This window comes from Pristis pectinata, chromosome 3 (genome assembly GCF_009764475.1).
Source record: "Pristis pectinata isolate sPriPec2 chromosome 3, sPriPec2.1.pri, whole genome shotgun sequence".
Classification (NCBI taxonomy): domain Eukaryota; kingdom Metazoa; phylum Chordata; class Chondrichthyes; order Rhinopristiformes; family Pristidae; genus Pristis; species Pristis pectinata.
Window position 1 is genome coordinate 72,058,603 of NC_067407.1, and position 20,698 is coordinate 72,079,300.

A 20,698-nucleotide genomic window follows, 5' to 3' on the forward strand; every position below is an offset into this window, starting at 1 on the left:
TGTAGAAAAAGAAAATTGCAGCATTATTGCAGACAAAAGTGTAGAAAAGTAATATGCAATAGTCAGAAAGCAAATCTGTTTTTGGAGAAAAACAGCTTAAAATACATAAAAAAAACATTTTGTACCCACTAATGGAGAGAACTAGATGCTGCCCTTCCTTGGCCTTCAGCTAATCCCTATAGACAGGACCAGGAAGTGAGTGGGCTCACTCTCCAAGCCCCAGAGGGTATGGCTGCTTCACTCCTCCTCACACCCAGGACGAGGGAGATGTGACCTGGCACTTGGCCCAATTCTGGGGGGGGGGGGGGGGGGTGCGCAAATCCCACAGACTCACTGACTGCATCTCACTGGCAGGGTAGGCTGACTCCCCAAAACCTCTGCAGGAATCCGCCCCACCCACTGTCACTGCTCTGACAGCGACATGACCACCACTCTACATGTGCTCCCTTGTGTACTGGCATGCTGTCACCCTCTCCCCCTTCAGGTATCCAGAACAGAGAGGCAGTTTGATGCATTTTGAAGGAGAATATACAGATGGAGAGCAGAAATAAGCAGCAAAAGTACAGCTACCAATGGTGACGTAAAGGTTGGGGGTTTGGTGGGGCGGGGTGAGCAGGCAAGGGAGGTTATACAAGCAAGAGTCAGAGTAGCAAGAATTTGGAATTGTGGAGGCAAGGTAGGAGAGGTCATAAGTATTTTAAATCTAAAAAGAAGTGTTGGGTACCTGGAAGTAATATAGATCAAGAAATTGATTGCAAAATTTTGATTTAGTTACTCTTTATGTAGGATAGATGATCAGAAGCTGACCAGCTGAACTGTGGAAGTGTCGAGTCTGGAGGTTTCAAAAGGATGAATAAGCTAGTGACTAGTTAGCTCAGGATGGGACAGAGGTAGCCATGTTACAGAAGGGATGGAGGGGACATGGGATAGAATGGAAAAGGGTGATGGAGTTACAGCATGGCACAGAAAGAATTTGCCACTGGAGTCTCAGCAAAGGAAGATGTGGTTGCAATTCTGGATGGGCTGAAAAATTGATGAAGGGAATGTATTGGAGAGGCAAGCTGCACAAGGGTTAAATGTCCTGGTCCACATGAGATGCATCCTTGATTGCTGAAGGAATTAAAAGGGAGTACATTGCAGAGCCTTTCCCTTCCAAATATTTAAAGTTTCAGGGATGATGCCCAAGGACTGGAACTATTGTTCTAGATAGGTACAAATAGAAAATAGACTCGGTAACAGTAAGCCTGCAGCAGTGAAGAGCTAATTGGTGTTCTCCAGGGCTCAGTAACTGGACCATTACTTGGGCTTGGGTGCATGCAGGACACAATTTGTAGCTGGAGTCACAGATGAACTGTGAGGATAGTCAGGAGATAGAGGTAGGCTGGTGAACTAGTGGCAGATGACATTCCAGATTCATAGTTTATTGCCATCTACACCAGGGTGCAATGAAATTCCTTGCTCGAATGAAGCATTTCATGCTTCATGATTTTGTGAGTCGAGGGACATCTCAGTGCAAACAATGAGAAGAGTTTATATAAATGAGGGCACAATTCAAAAAGAGGTACAAGAACACAGACCCAAGGGTGTACAAGCAAATTTGTTGAAAGCTGGCAGGAAAGATTAAGGTAGTGGTTTAAAAAAAAATGTACATGGGGTCCTGGGCTTCATAAATCAAGGCATAGAACAAGAAAGTCATGGACAACTTTTAGAAGATGCTGGCTTGGCCATAACTCTGGGCACTGGACTTTGGGAAAGACAAAGGCTTTAGAGAAGGTGCAGAAGAGGTCTATTGAATTGATTCCAGGACATGGTGACTTTAGTTATGTTGACAGAATGGAGTAGCTGGGGTTGTTCTCCTGGAACATAGCAGATTGCAAGGGCATTTACTGGAGGTTATAGACAGAGTACAGAGTGAAAAACTGTTCCCATGAGTAGATGAGTTCAGAACCGGGAGACATAAAACGAAGGTGACTGGCAAAAAACATCTAGAATGTACTGCCAGGGGTAGAAGTGGAGGCAGATTCAATTGTATCGTTGCAAAAGGAGCTGGGTACACATCTGAAAGGAAAGAGCTTGCAGGGCTATGTGGCGTGGAACCAGCTAGAATTTCCTAGTATTGAGCTTGTATAGACTCAATGGGCTGAATGGCCTCCTTCCCAGTTGTAGCCATTCTGAAAACCTGGATGCTCAGGATCACAACTGTGGACTCAAAGGTGCTCTGCAAAGCAGTCAATCTGCATTCTGTCCCCAGATGTGGGAGAGGATACACAGCGAGCTCTGAATACAGTATACTACATTGAAAACAGTACAAGTAAATCATTGCTTCACCTGGAAAGAATGCTTGGGCCCAGGACAATGAGAAGAACATAGGCAGAAGCACAGGTGCCTTTCCTCCATTTGTGCACCGGTTGGTGGTGACTCAGGAGTGTCAGGGTATCATGGAAAGAACAGTCCATCTGGAGTATTGGAAGAGGAGAGGAAGATATTCCTGGTGGTGGCTTCAAGCTACAGGTGCAAAACAAAAGGCAGAGGCTGATTCATTGAATGTGTAGACTGGTGAGGTCATGGATGAGGATAAATTGAGCTCTTTCCCAATTCTGGGATGAAGGATAGGGGATCAGAGTGTGGGATTGCAACAATTATGATCAGCTATGTTAAATGGAGGAAAAAGGACACATTGGACAGCATCATCAATACAGAAATGAAAGAGAGAGAGAAACTAGGAGAATGGAATGGAGTCATGACAGGAAGCAGGATGGGAGGAAGTGTATCAACACTTAATCTTTAGATTAAAATAGATGAGTAAACTGGAACAGCAATGATCTTGAAGGAAATGGGGCTGGAGTATGCGATAGAGTTAGGGGGAGAGGTGGCCATGGATGTATGTGATAGGAATAAGAATTTTAAAAACTGTGGTGCATCAAAGTAGGGAGCCAACAAATGTTTGAAAGGTATTGGGGTAGAAAATCATCTGGTTGCTTTGATAAATTTCTAACCCACTAAACACAGCCAAGGGCAAGTGGAATATTTGCAACTTAGTATAGCATCATTTAACGAGAATCAAATAGGCACTTGAGGAAAAGAGCCTTATTATTTTTATATGGGAATTTCTTGAACTTGCTATTATGCCTGTCATTTTAACAACCTTAGTGCAGTGGTTTACACTTACTGGTTGCTTCAGAATCAAACCAGTTCTTCTCTTTGCTCATATTGAGAGACGATCGTATATTGCGGCAAGCAGCTGGCGTTAATTGCAGAAAAAGTACTGGTAATACAGGTGCATTGCACCATTCACACTTGATGAATTCCGAAGCGTCTAAAACAATGTCTTGTGATGATTCATGGGGCACTACAAAGGATAGACAGAAATGGTATTACATTCTTATCATCTTTAGCGTATATTTAAGATCAACAGCTGTTGGTCCAGGTAACAGTTAAACAACAGCGCCCTTGCTTGCAATTTGCTTTTTGTAAAACTGTAAACGAATGCTGATTGAAGTCTTTACTTAGAAGGTCTCATTGCTTGTGCTGACTACCCCATTATTACGGACAGCAAAATTAAGAATGCAGTGGTGAAATCATTTTACCAGGATGCTCCAGTAATTGAATCATTCTGAATACAAATACATTTCTTACACTTTCCTGCAGTAATCCGCCAAGCTGCCCTTGAAAGTAGCAACGATAAGAGATGGAGAAAAAAAAAAGTTTAAAAGGATATTGGGGTAGAAACTTATCCTGTTGCTTTGATGAATTTTCACCCCAATGATTTGAAATCACTGCATTCTTTATACAGGTGACCCAGAGATACTTTGGGGGGGGGGGGGGGGGCGGGGGGGCGGGGGTTGGTTATTACATTGCTAGAAAATGGCCTGCATCACAATTTTCCGTAATGTGAGGCCTCGACACCTGCATGTGTCAAGAAATGAGACCTGAAAAAAAATGTTGGGTTCATTTACTTTTCTTTTCCATTTAAATTCTGAGACTATAAATTTTACTTAATATCTCAAATTGCTGGGTAGTGTTTTGCGAATTCCGCAACAGCAAATTTCCATACCCAAATGGCCATTACGCAGGCGTCACCTACACATGGTTGCATCCACTCAAAAAGGAAAGTTCAAACAATTAGAAAAAATAGACCACTGTGTCACAAAGGTCTTATCGTATCGGCAGACCACCATGCATCTTTTCAAAACACTGAGTGAATAATTGAAGTATCTTGTTCTGATTGTGAAGGTTTTATAACAATATTGTCAACAAGGTAGCAATGAGGAAGAAATTGAAACTATATCCCAATTTCAGGAACATCATTGCTGCATGATGGTAACCTTCATTTGTTTAACTCCATGGTTATATTTAGGAATTGGAAGCCACCATTTGGAATATGGATTGCAAAAGGTTTAGGCAATGTTGGGAGCATTGATTTAATTTGAGTAACCTGCAACAAGCAAAGGAATTGCAAATCCACCTCTTATCTACTAGGTCTTCTCCAACTCCCTGCTTCAACTAACTTAGAAGTGAACTTGCAAAGTATAAATGCATCATTACATCCCGATTCAACAGGAAATACTTCTACCCAGTTTACCCAAGCCATAAATTAGTTCAATGCTCACTGCAAGCAAAATGAGAGACAATTACAATTCTTTACCAGCTAAAAAGACAATACTAAATGTTAGATTTTTCACCTGTGAACAGGGTGACCAGCCTAAGACTGAGTGAAAACAGTGCAGGTTCTTTCCTTTGCAGCTTTATGCTACTGGGAAAGCTCTCAGTAAATTGAAAAGCTCTCCAAAATAAGTAGCTACCATTTTTTGCAGTATGTTTTTAAAACACCCTTTTTTGCCTAACTCAAAAGGCACTCATGCTCTTTGTTCCCACACATATTGAAATCCATTTACATAGGCCACTAATTCACAATCTGAGAAATAATGCTTTGAAATAGACTTACCTCCCATACTGACCTTGATGAAGTCTAGACTGAACTGAAAGAAGAAAAATCTGTTTTAAGTGTTTATCTTCACAACACAATGTTTACCTTCAGATGTCATGAGGCAAGAGAGATAAAAGTTAATAAACCTAAAACACACAATATATTCTTGATGTAATCACATATCAAATAAAAAGCACTGGAAGAGTTATTTTTCTTCAAATGAAACAGAAAGTGCAACAATCAATTTAAAATTCAAATGGGTTTGTCATACACCCTTTACTTTGACATCATCATTTCTGTCATGCTGCAGCTGACACCTTGGTGGGATTGCCAGTTATGCAGTAAGCGGATCCTGATCACCAAGGCCTGTCCATTCATTGAAACCACCCCAAACAATGTGCATGTAGATAAATGTATCAAATATAATGAGGTGGATAATCATCAACAGGCAAATGACCCATTAACTCACTTCTTGTGGCAAAATTAGAGATCTTTCTGATGCCAGATTTTCTGCCTGAAGATTTAACCTCTTTTAATACTTTTATGCTGCAGAATGTCAATAATGATGTTTCTTTCTTCATGCCAAGTCAATTAATGCTTTAAAAAAAATACACTCCCCACCTTCTTGTTGCTAGTTATGAACGGAAAGTTTTGTTTTTAAAAGGTCAAAATGTAGCTTGGCAACAAAAAAGGTTGACAATATGAAGCTTTTTTTAAAAAAGAAACAACAGCACTCACAATAACAGGTTCCAATACTGTTGTGCGAAAGGTTCCTATCCGTATACTTCGGCACTTGAGAATAATACTTTCACAGCTGCTTTCCGCTTGTGTACCAAGACCATCTGTTTGTGCCTGAGCAACCTCAATTTTTCTTTTCTTGCCGACTGTTTCATGGTAAGGATTTCCAAACTGAATAGACAGTATGCATTTAAATGCATTAAAAACACACACATCATTTGCATTCAGAGAAGTTAGTATTTTACCCAAATCTGGTTTTGTCAGTAAAAAAAAACTTTTGATCACATGAAATACAATGGAGCAAATATAATGAAGTTATTATTAAAGCAGATACAAAAGAATGCAGATGCTGGAATCTGAAGCAACAAACAATCTGGTGGAGGAACTCAGCAGGTCGAGCAGCATCTATGGAAAGAAAAGAATTGTTGATGTTTCAGGTCGAAACCCTACACCAGATGTCGACAATTCCTTTCCTCCCACAGAAGCCACTCAACCCACTGAGTTCCACCAGCAGACTGTTTGTTGCATATCATTAAAGTACTCTCTTTCCTCACCTCAAAGGTCAGGATTCTTGTCAGGAAACCCAAATGCTTCCTACACGGTCTGTTGTATGGCGCACACAAGAATTTCAACTTAGCAATAAGTTATCACTTGTGGAAAATGCCAACATCTGTGGAATTAGAGAAAGAGTTAAATTTTCAAGTCAAAGACCCTTCAGAGTTCTGATGAAGGCTCCCTGACCTGAAATGTTAACCATTTCTCTTGCTGTAGAAGCTGCTTAGCCTGATGAGTGTTTCCAACATTTTCTGTTTTTATTTTAGATTCCAACATTTGCGTTTTTTTTAAATTTTCAACCTTTAAGGATCTACTTACAGCTTAATTCTAAAAATCACGTATTTCGTTCAAGTATTTTACATTCTCTTCCCCCACCTCAACCTCGCTTCTTTGCATGCAATGGGTTTTGTACAATATAGAGAAACAGGCTGGATCCAAAATTGGTTTGGCAATGGAAGACAGAGGGTAGAGGACTGCTTTTGTGATTGGATGACTGTGACCACCCCACAAGAATTGGTGCTGGTTTGTGATATACATGAATGGCTTGGATGTAGATGTGGGAGGCATATTCCATTAGTTTGTAGACGATACAAAGATCGGTGAAATTGTAGTCTTTGGCTGCAGAGAGATATTGATTACATTGGTGAAGTGGGCCGAAAAATGGCAGATAGAGTTTAATCCAGACAAATATGAGGTGATGCATTTTGGAAGTACTAGTGAGATTAGGGCATACACCATGAATGGTAGGTTCCTTAGGGAGTAGGGAAGAACGGAGTACAAATCTTGGAGTACACATCTATGGATCATTGAAGGCAGTACCACAAGTAGATAATGTAGTTAGGAAGGTACATGTGATATTGGCTTTCCTTAGTTGGGGCACTGAATACAAGAGCAGGGAGTTAATGGTCAGACCTCAGCTGGAGTACTGCATGCAGTTCTGGTCATCACACTGTATGAAAGATGTGATTGCACTGGAGAGGGTACAGAGGAGGTTCACCAGAGATGGAGCATTTTAGTTTGAGGAGATACTGGAGAGACCAGGTCTGTTTTCCCTGGAGCAGATGAGGTTAAAAGGGACATGGTTAAGGTATATAATGTTATGAGGGATATGGATAGGGTAGACTATAGGAAGCTTTTCCCCATCTGAGGTAGATAAGACTAGGACACATAGATTGAGGATGAGGAGAGGTAGAGGAAGCAATTTAGAGGGGAAAACGAAGGGGGAACCTTCTTCACCAAGAGCATTAAGTATCTGATAGGCATTGCCTAAGAGAATCATTGAAGCTAGGTTGCTGACACTTAAATGTCCAGACAAGCACTTGAATCATCTAGGCATAGAAGGCTATGGACCAAGTGCTGGGAGTTGGGATTAATATGGAAGGGTACCCACTGGTTGGCATGGACATGGTGGGCCAAACGGCCTGTTTCCATGCTGGAGAATTCTACAACTCTAAAATGGGAGCAGATACCTGCAGGTATTGTGTATTTGGGTAAAGGTATCCCTCCTACAACAGGGAGTGTGAAATTAACCTGAGATAACAAGTGTAACACTGTTCATATGTTGCCAGCACAGATAAAAACAACCCTACATTTTGGGAATGGGACCTCTTAAAAAAATTTATTGGGAGAGGCAAATGGAATGAGCTTTAGGAACGCTAGAGGAATAGCCTCAAAAGCCTACCCCACTGCTTATGACTGATTCTGCATCTCCTCTACATTTACCCGTTGCTTGAAATCCTTCAACAGCATTATTTTAAAAAATAATCTGCGTTTTAGAACATAGAACAGTAAAGACCCTTTGGCCCACGATGCTGTGCCGACCTATACAAACATCTGCTCCTTGACAATCTAACCCATCCCTCCTACCAGCCCAAAACCCTCTATTTTTCTTATATCCATGTGCCTATCTAAGAGTTTTTTAAATGCCCCTATTGTATTAGCCTCTACCACCACTCCCAGCAGTGCATTCCAGGTACCCACCACTCTCTTTGTAAAACAGAAACCTACCTCTGATAACTCCCCTAAACTTTCCTCCTCTGACCTTAAACTGATGTCCTCTGGTATTGGTCATTACCGTGCTGGGGAACAGGTGCTGGCTGTCCACTCTATCTATGCCCCTCATAATCTTATACACCTCTATCAAGTCGCCTCTCATCCTGCGTCCCTCCAAAGAGGAAAGCCCTATAGCTCGCTCAACATTTCCTCATAAGACATGTTCTGTAATCCAGGCAGCATCCTGGTAAACCTCCTCTGCACCCTCTCTAAAGCTTCCACATCCTTCCTATAATGAGGTAACCAGAAATGAACACAAGTGTGGACTAACCAGAGTTTTATAGAGCTGCAGCATTATCTCGTGGCTCTTGAACTCAATCCCATGACTAATGAAGGCCAGCACACCATACGCCTTCTTAACCAGCCCATTAACTTGTGCTGCAACACTGAGGGATCTATGGAGTTGGACCCCAAGATCCTTCTGTTCCTCCACACTGCTACTATTTCGGAGGTTCCTGTTCCAGCATTTACAGCCTTTAGGGGAAGAGCATTACCTAAATTTGTGTGACGAGACACTTCCCCATTTCCTCAAACTGTCTAGCTCAATTTAAATGTTGTACCATTTTATTCTCTACTTACATATTAGAAGAAACAGCATTACTACATTTATCCTTTAATTTGTAAGCATTAAATACCTTATGTGCACTGTGACGTTTGTGCACTGGGCGTGGGCAACCCAAAATACACAAATGATGGTTTTGCATTTTTCAGAGTTGGTTATTCAAGATTAAGCACGTCTACTTCTCAAGCCCACAGAACTGCAGACACCAACAACCTTATAGTTATAATGAACTAAGTCTTTATCAGAAAGAGAAAATATAACTGGCTACCTGGAACTGCATTCCAAATTACCTTGTCTTTCATCCTTGCTTTTCGTGGCAACGTGACTGTAGGTTCTACCTCTGTGCGAATGTTTTCCAAAAGCTGTTCAGTTGCATTGTCATCCAGAGCTTCCTCTGAAGCTGCTTCTAAGGGGTTGGTGGAAAGCACAGGAGAAGGACTTGCAGCATCAGTAGTTCTACTAACAGAATGAACACCATCCATTCTGCTACTTCCAGTACTGGCATTGTCGTCGTCTTCCTCCTCTTCATCACTGGACAGCACAACTGGGCAAAAATGGTAAAATTAGCACACAATGAAGAGGCTTCCCATTACTTATGGTAGCAGCATTTTTCCTCATTTCAGATAGTGCACTGGGAAATTGCTGATCAAAGCACAGTACAGACCTTATCTAAAGGAAGCCAACAGTCTCCACTCCCTAAATTATTTTGAGAGCTTATCGACTGTCAAAGCTACAAGGATATTATGTGCATAGAAACAGAAAATGCTGGAAACATTTGTCAGGTCAGGCAACATCAGATGCTAACTGACCTGTTGAATGTTTCTAGCATTTTATGTTTTTATTTCAGATTTTGTACATATGCAGCTTTTTAAAAAAAGTACTTTCAGATTATGCTTACGATTGCCTCAGACATTCAAGTCCCACTCAGAAAACCTTTTCAAACTCTTAAAATTAATATATATTTAACCACATTTAAATGTTAACTCTTTTCCTCTGTCCACAAAAGTGGCCTGAATATCTTCAGCAGTTTCTGTTCTTATTTCAAATTCCCAATAACTGGAATATTTTTCTCGAGTTGCACTTTAAATGAAATATGAAGCAGCATCTGTTCTGCAAGAGCAACTGCCAACAGATGTGAAGATGAATGCCCTAATCACAGATTTTTTGTGACATTACACCAGAACACACTACTTTTCTACTGATGCTATAAATTCTTTCACACCCATCAGAACAGAAAGGCAACTTATCAACCAATACTACTCATTCACTCAGTAATGCTGATTTGCATAACAGTTTACATCTGTGAGCAACACCTTGGATCAAATGACATGCATTGTGCATTTATCTTTAAATTTCATTTAAAAAAAATTGCTCAAACTCACCGTCACAGAAGGATGCAACATAGGAGGATGTCTTTCTCCATATCACAACCATATCAGAAACAAGCTTACGAATTAGCATAGCACAGCTGACAGTTCCATAATCCTGTAAAATTTTCCTTTCTGTCTATCTATTAAATTCCTTTTTGAAGGGTTTGGTATCATATACCCTTTCATTTCCCTTTCATATATAGCATGGAAACAGGCCCTTCGGCCCAACATGCCCCATTTGCCAGCATTTGGCCTATAACTTTCTAAACCTTCCCAATCCATACACCTGTCCAACTGTCCCTCACCTGACCATCTGTCTTTCATATCAATTCAAATGTGCAAAGTATGTCTGCATATTGTGACAATGCTGCAGCCAGGCAAGATGGAGATGACTGGTTAATTACCCTGTTAAACTTGGTGACCATGCTGCTTTAAACTAGCGAGAGCTATCCGAACACAACCTGTCACAACTATCCTGCACTCAGTGGGGAAATTAGCTGCTTTTAACGGAAGTTGCCGTAGTTTCTATTCCTCCTCTTCATGTAGACTTTGTTGAAAAATTTGACTATGGTTGCTGTACCTGAATATATTGGCTGACAGTGTTGTGAAAGCTGAGATTTTCAAAATCACATTTAGCCAGAAGTGTCAAATGCATGAATTATCCCAGCTTCCTCCTGAGATTCCACTATCACAGAAACCAGCCATAAATTAATTAAATTCACTCCATGTAATATCAAGGAACAGCTGACAGCACCGCATATAGCAAAGGCTGTGGAACTAGAGAATATCCGATCTGCAGTACTCAAGTCGAGGTCCAGAATAGCTATGCCTTTAGCCAAATTGTTTGAATACAGTTACAAGACTAATAACTGCCAGGTATGCCCCACTCACAGTAAACAGGACAAATCCAAACTGGCTAATCATTATCCAGTCAGTCAGTCTACTCTCAATCAAAATGATGGAAGGTGTCTTTGTCAGTGGTAGGAGCGACTTCATAACAACCAACTCACTGATGCCAATTTTGGGTTTTGACAGGACCACTCACTCCAGGCACTGAAACCTTGGCCCATGCATTGACCAAAGAGTTGAAATCCAGAGATGAGATGAGAGTAGCCATCCTTGACTTCAAGTGTGGCATCAAGCAGTACTGGTAAAACCGAAGACAATGAACATCTAGGGTATAAACAATCCAAAGATTGATCATACTTCACACAAGGGAAGATGGTCGTAGCTGCTGGAAGTCAATCATCCCAGTCCCAGGATATCATTGCAGGAGTTCCTCAGGGCAGTGCCCTAGATCCAACCAATTGCTTTCATCAACAACCATCTTCCCATCATAAAGATCACAAGTTGACTAAAGCTTACAATGTTTAATTCCATTCACATCTCTCAGCAAATGATGCAATGTATGCCTGTGCGCAACAAGAACTTGACAACACTCAGTGGCATGGGCTGACAAGTAGCAGGTAACATTTGTGAGGGACTAACCACCTACCCATAATGTTCAAAGACATTATCACTGATGAATGCCACACCAACACCATTGAACAGAAACTCAATTGGACCAGCCATATAAATGCTGAGGCTGCAAAAGCAGAATGGATGCTGGGCGACTAACCTCCTGACACCTTAAGGACTTCCCATTATCTACAAGGCACAATTCAGGAGCACATTAGAATACTCTCCACCTGACTGGATGAATGCAGCTTCAACTTCAAGCTGCTCAACTCCACCCAGGATATGTTGACAAACCATCCACCACCCTCAAGTTCAATCTCACCTTTACCATAACAGAGTGGCTACAATACCTACCATTTACAAAATGCACTGCAATCACTCTGACAACACCTCCCAAATCTGCCCACATCTGCCATCTCTATCACCAAGGGGAGCAGGTGAATGAAAACACCACCACCTGCATGTTCCCATTTCCAGTTGTATACCATTCTGACTTGGAGATACATTTTTGCTGGTCTAAATTCCTGAAACTCCTTACTATCAGCACTGTGGGAGTACCTTCGCCAGAAGGACTGCAGCAACTCATGATAGTGGCTCACTACCACCTTTTCAAAGGCAATTAGGGATGGACCAAAAATCCCAATATTATCCATATCCTTAAAAAATAAGTAACTCTTGCAACATAATTTCACATCTCTCCCTTGCTTTTTTTTAAAAAAAATCAAATTATCTTAAATCAGTCCTCTACCTTTTAACTTCCACTCTTGAGTCAGCATATGCAATGGTGATCCATTAGCTAGGATAAATAAAAATGGGTAATATTTTACAAGGGAAAACAAAACTTGTTCAAATTTGAAAGTTATTCTGTAACTATTTTCAAGCTACCAGTACACATCCAACAACCTAAATTCTGCAAATCAGTCACTCAGGGCAATTTCTCTTAAATAGTAATGGATAAAGTAGTATTCCAAGATGTCAAGGAAGGCAGAAAGAACTACTTCCAGTGGCCAGTGATGCATCAAGCGTAGAAAGGCTGCCAATCAAGTAGGCAGTCACATCCTGGATGGCGTGGAAGTTCTCAAATGTTGTTGGAACTGCAGTCTATGCATTATCTGTTATAGGTAACAGAAAGGCTTTGGGTAAAACTGGTGGCGAGCCATTTGCTACAGGAAATCCAGCCTCTGACCTGTTCACGTAGCCACAGTATTTATATACATCGTCCAGTTAAGTTTCTGGTCAATGGTGACTCCCAGGGTGTTGATGATGGGTGATTCAACAATGGTAATGCTGAAGGATGTCAAGGGCTGGTAGTTACACTCTCTCTTGTTGAAGATAGTCAAGGACATTCACAAATGTTACCTGTCATTTATTAGCCTAAGTCTTGCTGAATAGCCTATTCCTGTTCTGCAATATTTATATCAGCACTATCCAGTAATGATTCATCCGTAAGCCTGAGAAAAACATTGCTCAACAAAATTTGAATTTTTAGCTGATACTCAGACTAGTAATCCTGCAGTCAATAAACCATTCCATCTGTTCCAATACAATCATGCCTTGAAATCCAAAAATCAATGAATCGTCAAGTCATGTTTGGTTAAGTGGGATCACAACTTTCTTCACTTAATGGCACCTTTCTGCTGTGAAGCCCCAGTCATCAAGCTCACTGATTAATCTGCCAGAATGAGTATATGCTATGTCTGCATAACCAACAGGCAGTAAAAGTCGTCACCAATAGCCCTAAGTGAGTTAAACCTGCATTCCTATAGTAAAGCCAGGACATTATTCAGCAGTCTTGATACCACCTTGATATCCTATGGTTCCCAACATTTTTGTTCTGCAGTGTCTGGTCTACAAATATAGCAACGTTGCAACAGCTTTCAGATCTAGGTGCTCTCATGGAACACCATGGGCAAACTCACATTGACTGTGGCTGGCAGTGTGAGAGAATCACCAACATTCATCTGTTCCCCCGCAATACGTCTTGGACTCACACAGACCACCTGTAAGTCATATCCCACCCCTCTGCTGGGGTCCACATGCCGGGCCCAGTCTTACTGGGATTGCCCAGCAATACGCTGAGGAATCCACTTCTCAATCCTAAAATAGGCCTGGACTTGACATAGCATTGGAGACCAGTCATTTCATTAGGAATCCAGTCTGAAGAATGAGGAAGTTAGGCATTTTTAATGTTTTGTTTTCCAAAATTGATTTTCTAAGCATTTTTACTTTTTTTTAAACAAAAAGAGATGTACAATTAAATGTCTGAATGATCAAAGATAGCTAAAATCCATAAAAATCTCAGGAGCATCATCCCCAACATAGCCTTCTGTTGAAAACTGCCAGCCAGGCTGTCAGGATTTTCCGGGGGATTAGGCCTCAGGATAACACCGCCAGGGGCCTACTCGCCCTAAACTGCCTGACTAATGGCTGCAGAGGGTCAGCAAGAGACCAGCTCCCAGTCTGTGGCTCAGTTAAGTACAGGCAGGTGGTGGCCATGAGGTGGTTCCAGTTCAACAAAAACCAGCCTGATGGTTTGGGCTCATCAACTCCAAGTTGCCTCAACTGTAAAAAAGCTTTGCCTTGCAGCAGAGGCTTTATCAAGAAATTAGATGCAGTTGCTTTGATTCAAAAATGTAGTTAGTTTGAGAAAGTGCTACAGTAAGAAACTGCTCATTGGCAACATTCCCTGGTGGTTAAAAAAAACAAACTACTAGAGGAATTCAGTGGGTCAGGCAGCATCTGTGGGGGGAAATGGACAGTCAATGTTTCAGGTTCAGACCCTTCAGCTGGACTGAAAGATAGAGCGGAGATAGCTGGTATAAAGAGGTGAGCAGAGGTGATATGTGGATGCAGATGAGGAGGGGTGATTGGCAGATGGAGGTGACAAAGGGCTGCAGGTGATGGAATCTGATAGGAGAGGAAGGTGGAGCATGGAACCAGATAAGGGAGGTGGGGGGGGGGGGGCAGATGGGAACAGTGGGGGAGGGGACCCAGTGGGGGGAGTGTGGGAGTGATGGGCAGATGGAGGAGGGAGGGGAGGGGTTTGGGTGTACATTGGAGGAACAGGGTGGGCAGATGAAGGTCTCAACTGTCTCGAATGTTGACTGTCCATTTTCCCTCTACAGATGCTGTCTGACCCACCAAGTTCCGCCAGCAGTTTGTTCTTTTTTGCTTCACTCTTGATAAAATATGATCACCAAATTCTTGCACTTAGAATCCTTTCAAAGCTTGATTCACTTTACCCTCAAGATAGTAACTAAAATAACAATAAAAATGGCTATGTCAACTGTGTCTCCTTAATCATCATTAGCTCCCATTGTTGATAGAGGCAGCACAGTTGTGAAGTTGGTGCATCTCTCTGCAAGGACAGAGATTTGATCCTACTTCATGAAATTTAAAACATGTCACAAAAACATTTAATGCAAGATTACATTGTATACAAGTTTCTACTAAAAATCCTGAAATGCATTGTATCAAAATTACTGAAGTTTATCCTTCAGAGGTTTCCATCATTATAATATAAATTTAATGGTTTCAAATTACAAAAATATCAGAACAAAATTCAATAGATTCCTTTCTATTCAAGTTCAACCACATCACAAAGTTTACAGTACAAGTTCTGCGATAATGTGAAGCACCTGCCCCCCAAATATCAGCTGAACATAGCAAGGTCCTGATCTTGGGCAATCTCTGGGTCAAAGAATTGAACTGAGCTAAGTGCAAGTGCAGATCAGGTGCATCGAACATAGTCACAGTTTGCTCATCACCGACCATGGAGTTCTACATCAGAGTCATATAGCACAAAAACAGGCCCTTCGGCCCAACTGGTCCACGCCGACCAATATGCCCTACCCAAGCTAGTCCCATTTGCCAGCGTTTGGCCCAACCCACGTACCTGTCCAACTGTCTTTTAAAAGCTGTTATTGTACCTGCCTCAACCACTTCCTCTGGCAGCTCATTCTACATGAATACCACCCTTTGTGTAAAAAAAAGTTGCCCCTCAAGTTCCTATTAAATCTCTCCCATCACCTTAAACCTCTGCCCTCTTGTTCTTGATTCCCCAACTCTGGGAAAAAGACTGTGCACATTGACCCTATCTATGCCCCTCATGATTTTATACATTTATACAAGATCACCTCTCAGTATCCTAAACTCCAAGGAAAAAAGTCCTAGCCTGTCCAACCTCTCCCCATAACTCATTCCAAGTTCTGGCAGCATCCTTGTAAATCTTTTCTGCACTCCTTACAGTTTAATCACATCTTTCCTATAGCAGGGTGACGAAAACTGAACACAATACGCCAAGTGCGGCCTCACTAGTGTCCCGTAAAACTGCACCATGACCTCTTAACTTTTATACTCAATGCCCTGACTTACAAAGGCCTGTGTTCCAAAAGCCTTCTTCACCACCCTGTCTACCTGTGACTCCACTTTCAGTGAACCATGTACTTATATTCCAAGGTCTCTCTGTTCTACAACACTTCCCAGGGCCCTGCTGTTCACTGTGAAAGTCCTACCTGGATTTGACTTTCCATAATGCTTACTCAGCTGATCAAGATCCCCCTGCAATTTTTGATAACCTACATTATCCACTATACCACCTATTTTAGTGTCATCTGCAAATTTACTAACCATGCCTTGTATATTCTTATCCAAATCATTGATATAGGTGACAAACAACAATAGGCCCAGCACCAACCCAAGGCACACCACTAGTCACTGGCCTCCAGTCCGAGAAGCAACTTTCCACCATCACCCTCTGCGTTCTACCATCAAGCCAATTGTGTATCCAATTAGCTAGCCTAACCTTCCTGAGCAGCCTACCATGAGGAACCTTATCAAAGGCCTTACTAAAGTCCATGTAAACCATATCTACCGCCCTGCCCTCATCAACTTTCTTGGTCACCTGATTAAAAAAAAACTGTTGGTAAGACATGATTTCCCATGCACCAAGTCATGCTGACTACCTCTTCAACCCATCCAGATGTACATGCATCTTATCCCTCAGAATCCACTCCAATAAACTTACCTACCACAGATGTTAGACTTACAAGCCTATAGTTCCCAGGTTTTTCTTTGCCACCCTTCTTAAATAAAGGCACAACATTTGCTACCCTCCAGTCTACTGGCATCTCGCCCGTGGCTATTGATGATGCAAATATCTCTTCTCTAGCCTCCCACAGTGATCTTGGATATACCTGGTCAGGCCCTGGAGATTTGTCTACCTTTGTACCTTTTAAGACATCCAGCACCTCCTTGACTGTAATGTGGACTATCCCCAAATCTCTTTGGATTTTCCTTAATCTTCTCTGCCAAAGTTATCTCATGTCCACTTTTTGCCCTCCTGATTTCCTTCTTGAGTACACTCCTTGTTGTGCCGAACTTTAAACCTCACCTAAGACTATCTAACCCCTTCCTCCCACATATCCCCCTATTTTAAATTCCTCCATATGCTTATCTAGCAATCTTTTGAGTTTGGCCAATGTATCTGCCTCCACCACCACCCTAGGCAGCGCATTCCATGCCCCAACCACTCTCTGGGTTAAAAAAAACTCCCTCTATCTCCCTTGAACTTCCCACCCATTACTTCAAAGCCATGCCCTCTTGTATTGAGCATTGGTGCCCTGGGAAAGAGGCGCTGGCTGACTACTCTATCTATTCCTCTTAATATTTTGTATACCTCTATCATGTCTCCTCTCATCCTCCCTTCCAAAGACTAAAGCCCTAGCTCCCTTAGTCTCTTTAATGAACAAACCAGAAGTGCCCAGACCAATTCTTATCTTTCAATCAACATAACTGAAATTGAATATCTGGTTGCAATTATTTTGCCATTTGAGGAACACTGTTCACAGGGAAACTAGCTTTTGGATTTCCTATAATGTTCCACAATGCTGACTACGCAAGAAGTTTTAATTGGCACTTAAGTATGTTTTGAAGTTGTGAAATATGCATTGGAAAAGGAAGCATTTTTTTAAAATTCACTCTGCTGATCTTAGTCAACTAGGTCTTTAAAGTGATTCTTCAGTTGTGCAAGTACAATTTACCCAAGTAATGAAGTTCTGAATGCAACCATTAATATTCATGGTCAATGCTACAAAATCTATACAACTTCTATCAAAATAAATAACAATATTGTCACACTGTCAGCCAACGTGTTGAGTGCGAATTGTGGTTTAATTGCAAATGAAGTCTATTTACTTAGCAAATCAACAGGACTAATGTACAGCAGCATTATTTCTCCAGCAAGATATGGTGAGTGGAAGATGGTTACATAAAATCAACCTTGTGTTCTCCAGACAATTCATGGGAAATTATCTGATCATCATTTTTAAATTAATAATAAGAAACAGAAATGGGAGTAGACCCCAAATTTGTATAAAATGCTCAGCTATTCAATAAAAATCATGGCTAATTCTGTATCAGTTTATTTTCTTGCCCATCTCCACAGCCTGATTCTTTTAGAGTCCAAAATTATTTACCATTAAAATATTACTTACTATTTTAGTTTTATTGTCAACTACATTTAACAGGTTAACACAAACACACCCACTGTAAAAGGTGGTGTGTAATATTGCCACACACACAATATTGCGCCACGGGCTAGCGCTGGTACACACCCTCACATATCTTCAGAACTACTGAATATCTATACTTACTGGGGTCATTCATTACAGGTTTCTTGGAGTCCACTCGTCCTGTTCCATGTAAAACTGTCCGTCCCAACAATCCTATATTACCATTAGTTTGCAAAAGGTGATTCCTGGTTGAATAGAGTTTAGTAGTCGGCACTGGAGTCAATATTATGTCAAGAGGTTTGTTGTAAAATGTCTTGGTGCTGACACCCACACTGCCTTCAGCTTGATTTGGAGAACATGCACGTATAGGTGGCCGTGGCTGAGGTGTCCCAACACTTGCAGAATCTGGAGCTTGTTTCGGCCGTCTTGTTGCATCCTTGGGTATCGGTTTCCTACAATTTTCACATTTTGTATGGTCTTCACTCTTTTTCCCGCAATTATTACATAAACTGAAGAATTCACTGAGTGCCTGTTCCTAAAATTTGGAAAAAGGATCAAAGTATTTAAAAACAATTTTCTTGACAGCTCCTTTGCAGAAATATATTTAACAGGTGAGCACTGGGATACATTCCTAGAAAAGAACCTATATCGCGATTTTCTGTAATGCGAAGCTGCGTTATCTGCGCATGAGTCAACAAACTAGAGTTAACTTTTCTTTTGCGTGTTGATTTAATTTTGTCTCCACATAAATTTTGCGAGAGTAAGTTTTATTCCACATCTCAAATTTTTGGGCAGTGATTTGTGAATTCTGCAAGGATGAATTTCCATAGCCCGAATGAGTATAATGCCTGGGATTCCTGCATTTCTTTCTCAATCACTGACAAACAGAATTTACAGAGGAATTGGTGAAATCAAGCAGAGGAATTGAAATGCATTTTATAAATGTAAGATCTTTGGATCTTACCACAAAACAGAAAATGCTGCCAACACTCAACAGGTCAAGCAGCATCTGAGGAGGGAAAAGATAGTGTAAACCTTTCTGTGTGATGACCTTTCATTAGCAATGACAGTTAGAAATTTAACCATTTATTAGTACAGAGTAGAGACACTTGTGGGTTGAAGGTGGATGGTGAAAGAGTAAGGAATAATAGGGAAGAGCTGTTATAAAAGGTAAAGGTCAAAAGATCTGAATGAAAACAGAAATGGTGTGAAGCAAAGGATAGTGATAGCGGGACAATAAAGAAACTGCAAGTAAATGGCAACAGCAGGACTTTTGGATCAGCAGATTTAGATTGCAAAATACTTGCTTAATACTTAATAATTGCTATTAACCTCAATTTCTCTCTCCAAAGATCCCACTTACCCCACTTTGTTTTCTCCATTTTATTTAAAATTTTCATCAATTTTGCTACTTTGCTTTGTAGCTTTCCTAACGTGGATATATATTGGCCCAGAATTTCCTGGCAAGAGGCAAATCATCCTTACCTACCAAATCTGCACTTACTGGAGCAATCTTCTAGCACCAACTCTGGACTTCAACATAGCCAGGAAGTCTCTGCACAAAGCAGGGCTGACTGGCAGGAAACAGAATCACAGGATGGGACCCACAGTCATTTAACCCACAGAAATGCATTGACAGTTCAATATGGCATACCCTTGGCCTTCCAGCTGTCAGAACTGACTAATAATATTCAAGAACTATGATACTTGAAAACAAATTAGGACACTTAAAAACACCTTTGCACTTGCATATGGGAAATCTTGGTTTTCCAGACAGTTATGGAGGTAAATACTGGTAGTTCTATGTGGCATTTCACAAGGAAATCAGACCCATTTAAAAAAAAGTCAAATAATGGAAGCCATACAGGTCAGAAAATGCCAAAATACTTCTACCACTTCTAAATGAAAAAGCAGGAATTGTTTGGGTCAGAATATGATCAGCAAAACCAGTTCACAGTCATAGTTTACTGATTAACAGCTCTTATCCGAGCATGAGTGTTGTCCTTTTCAAATTCTGTACTTGACCAGTTTCCAACATTTTCCATTTCCATTTTTTGTCAATTACATCCTTCTACTTAGAAACTTTCAATCCTCCCAAAAGTGAATTTTATAAAATCACCCACCAGTAGCCTAAATCAATTTATCTAATACTCTCAATATTAATGTGCAAAATGGCAAACACAAATAACAAGACTAAAAAGTCACTGTTGGCATCACGTTGGGAATATGGTGTAAATCCTGAGAATAACTTTCTACTCTGAGTTCTGCTAGTGCCATGCTATTCCAAACTCAGTTTTGTAAAAAAACATTAATGAAATGCCAACACACCTCAGCTTTTAATATCTAAACACAAATATGAAAAACAATTCTATTATGCAAATGTATTTAAAGTTGCATTTCAAAAAATTGATGAAAGCCTACATTATAATGCAGAAATCATCAGTACGAACATTACCTATTATTAAGGAAGTGGTAACCAGGCACTTGGAAAACAATAGTAGGCTTGTGAATTGCCAACAAGGAC

General features: G+C 40.9%; 1 protein-coding gene across 4 annotated transcripts in view; it reads right to left on the reverse strand.

Annotated features, from left to right (window-relative positions):
* The window catches only part of senp6a (SUMO specific peptidase 6a), a 74,114-nt gene that overhangs the window by 33,525 nt on the left and 19,891 nt on the right, over window positions 1–20,698 (reverse strand). For all 4 annotated transcript variants that reach the window (XM_052012856.1, XM_052012855.1, XM_052012854.1 and 1 more), the window contains 5 exons: window positions 18,316–18,709; window positions 9,125–9,378; window positions 5,666–5,836; window positions 4,946–4,979; window positions 3,170–3,349 (listed from right to left, as the gene is read on the reverse strand). In XM_052012856.1, coding sequence (XP_051868816.1) covers window positions 3,170–3,349; window positions 4,946–4,979; window positions 5,666–5,836; window positions 9,125–9,378; window positions 18,316–18,709 — 1,033 coding nt within the window. The remainder of the gene's footprint in view (window positions 1–3,169; window positions 3,350–4,945; window positions 4,980–5,665; window positions 5,837–9,124; window positions 9,379–18,315; window positions 18,710–20,698) is intronic.